Source organism: Anomaloglossus baeobatrachus, chromosome 2 (assembly GCF_048569485.1).
Source record: "Anomaloglossus baeobatrachus isolate aAnoBae1 chromosome 2, aAnoBae1.hap1, whole genome shotgun sequence".
In the NCBI taxonomy this organism is placed as follows: domain Eukaryota; kingdom Metazoa; phylum Chordata; class Amphibia; order Anura; family Aromobatidae; genus Anomaloglossus; species Anomaloglossus baeobatrachus.
In genome coordinates, this window is record NC_134354.1 from 699,550,995 (window position 1) to 699,553,577 (window position 2,583).

The window sequence follows — 2,583 nt, forward strand, 5'->3', positions numbered from 1 at the left end:
CTCACAGGTGACAGAGGGGAAGAGGGCCCCCCCCCAGAGCGAGGCTCACAGGTGACAGAGGGGAAGAGAGGGCCCCCCCCCAGAGCGAGGCTCACAGTTGACAGAGGGGAAGAGGGCCCCCCCCCAGAGCGAGGCTCACAGGTGACAGAGGGGAAGAGGGCCCCCCCCAGAGCGAGGCTCACAGGTGACAGAGGGGAAAGAGGGCCCCCCCCCAGAGCGAGGCTCACAGGTGACAGAGGGGAAGAGGGCCCCCCCCAGAGCGAGGCTCACAGGTGACAGAGGGGGAGTCCCCCTCCAGAGCGAGGCTCACAGGTGACAGAGGGGAAGAGGGCCCCTCCAGAGCGAGGCTCACAGGTGACAGAGGGGAGGCCCTGAAGTGACCCCCTCTCCCCCCTCCTTCCTGGTAGTGAGGGCCCCCAGGTAGTGAGGCTGCTGCCCTCCCAGCCGGCTGTCAGCAGTGCCCGCAGTGATGAGCACAGCCCGGCAGGTCGGAGTGAGCAGAGGTTGGCAGTGCCCTGCGCCGCCGGGGATGGCATCTCTCACCTCTCGAACAGCAGCCTGAATGCGAAGATCCCCAGCGCCGTGGGGAAGGCGTACAGGAGGTGTCCAGCCCGCGGGTACTGCTCGCCGCTCTCCGTGTCCGCCAGGTCCGCCCAGGTGACGTTCTGCGGGAGCCAGAAGCGCTCATTCCAGAACCAGGCCGAGAGCGCACACATCTTCCAGCAGCTCCGCCGCCGAGATACACGGGACCGAGGCAGCAGCTCCGGGGATGACGCGCTCCAGGCGGGACTGACAATGCTGCCTCCGAGGCCCCGCCCCCCGAGCAGACCGCGCCCGGAATCGCTGCCGCCGCCCTCTTACTACACCAAATGGCAGCCATATTGCTGCACTCGGATATCATCCGCCATATTGCTACACCCAAAAGTGCACCCTCTTCTGACGTCATTCATGTGCGACGCCCTGAGGTGAGGCGCTGCCTGGCGCACAAAAAGGAGAAAAAGAAAACACATCTGCTGCTCCCACAGCGACCGATCCCATCGCCCCCTCATCGGGAGCGGACTCCGGACTGTGGGAAGGAAGACGCCATAGTGTTTTAACCTCTTGTTGCCTCACATATTGGTAACATACTATATATAGCCGGATTGTTTATGGCATTTTGGTTTATTTTTTGACCAGATGTATTAAAACTGGAGGAAAGGAAAACAAATATGAAAGTTGTTGCCCATGGCAACCAGCTCCCACTTTTTTAACCCCTTGAGAACCAAACGACTTTTCTGTATTGCGCTTTTCATATTTTCTTTCCCTTTTTCCCATAACTTTTTATCTGTACATGGACACGACCGCCGTGTAAGAGTTTATTTGGAAGAAGACGCATAGTTTCGAATGACATTAATTTTATCACATATTAGTCTGAAAAATGAGGGAAAAGACAGTGGATCGAAATGGTTAAAAAAATGCAATAAAACAATAGTATTTTTTTTTGTTTTGTTTTGCTCCCCTTCTTCAGAGAGCCGTACCTTTTTTAATTTTCCGTCAATCTTGCCATATGAGGGCTTGTTTTTTGCGGGACGAGTTGTAGTTTTAGATGAAACCATGAGTTTTACCATATGGTGTACTGGAAGACAGCAAAAAAATTTCAAGTGCAGAAAAACTGCAAAAAAAAAGTGCGATCGCACAATAGTTTTTGGGATAGTTTATTCACCGTGTTCACGATATGATAAAACTGATGTGTGGGTATGATGCCTGAGGTCGGTACCAGTTCAAACATACCAAACATGTATAGGTTTACTTTTATCCAAAGGGTTAAAAAAATTCACAATTTTATCCAAAAAAGTGGCGCACTTTTTGCACCATTTTCCGAAACTCGTAGCGTTCTCATTTTTTGGGATCTATGTCTCGCCGATGGCTTATTTTTTGCGTTTCAAGCTGACGTCTGTAATGGTACCATTTTTGCGCAGATGCTATGTTTTGATCACCTGTTATTGCACTTTGCACAAAATTTGCAGCGACCAAAAGAAGTAATTTTGCCGTTTGGAATTTTTTTGGCGCTACGTCATTTACTGATCAGATGAATTTATTTTATATTTTGATAGATCGGGCATTACTGAGCGCGGCGATACCAAATATGTGTATTTTTTTTAACCCTTTAATTTTCAATGGGCCGAATGGAAGGTGATTTGAACTTTTAGTTGTTGTTTTTTTTTATTTTTTTTAACTTTTATTTTATTTTATTTTATTAGGTCCCCTAGGGGACTATAACGATCAGCAATCTGAACACTCTTCCATTTCTCCAGATCACAGCTACACATCTGAGATCTGGAGAAAAGCTGGTCTCCTCTCACACACTGCCCTCTGCCGGCAATGAGAGAAAGTGACTCATAATAGCTACAGGAGTCGTCACATGACCCTGTTCTAACATGGCAACCACAGGAAGTCACGTGATCACATCACGTGACTTCAGATGGAGCTGGGTAAGTTATGCTTATGGCGGCGCGCTGTTACATCTCGCTGTCAGATTTTGGAAGCAAGATGTAAGGGGTTAATAGGCGCGGGTGGAACGCGATTCCACTCTCGCCTGGCAGG

The 2,583-nt window shown here is 50.1% G+C and overlaps 1 protein-coding gene across 2 annotated transcripts in view; it reads right to left on the bottom strand.

Moving 5' to 3' along the window:
- CERS5 (ceramide synthase 5) overlaps positions 1 to 832 on the bottom strand; it is an 81,474-nt gene extending 80,642 nt beyond the window's left edge. The window contains exon 1 of one of the 2 annotated variants that reach the window (XM_075337260.1): positions 544 to 832. In XM_075337260.1, coding sequence (XP_075193375.1) covers positions 544 to 716 — 173 coding nt within the window. In that variant the 5' untranslated portion in view covers positions 717 to 832. The remainder of the gene's footprint in view (positions 1 to 543) is intronic. The other variant, XM_075337261.1, reaches the window with a different exon arrangement.
- Positions 833 to 2,583: the final 1,751 nt, after the last annotated feature.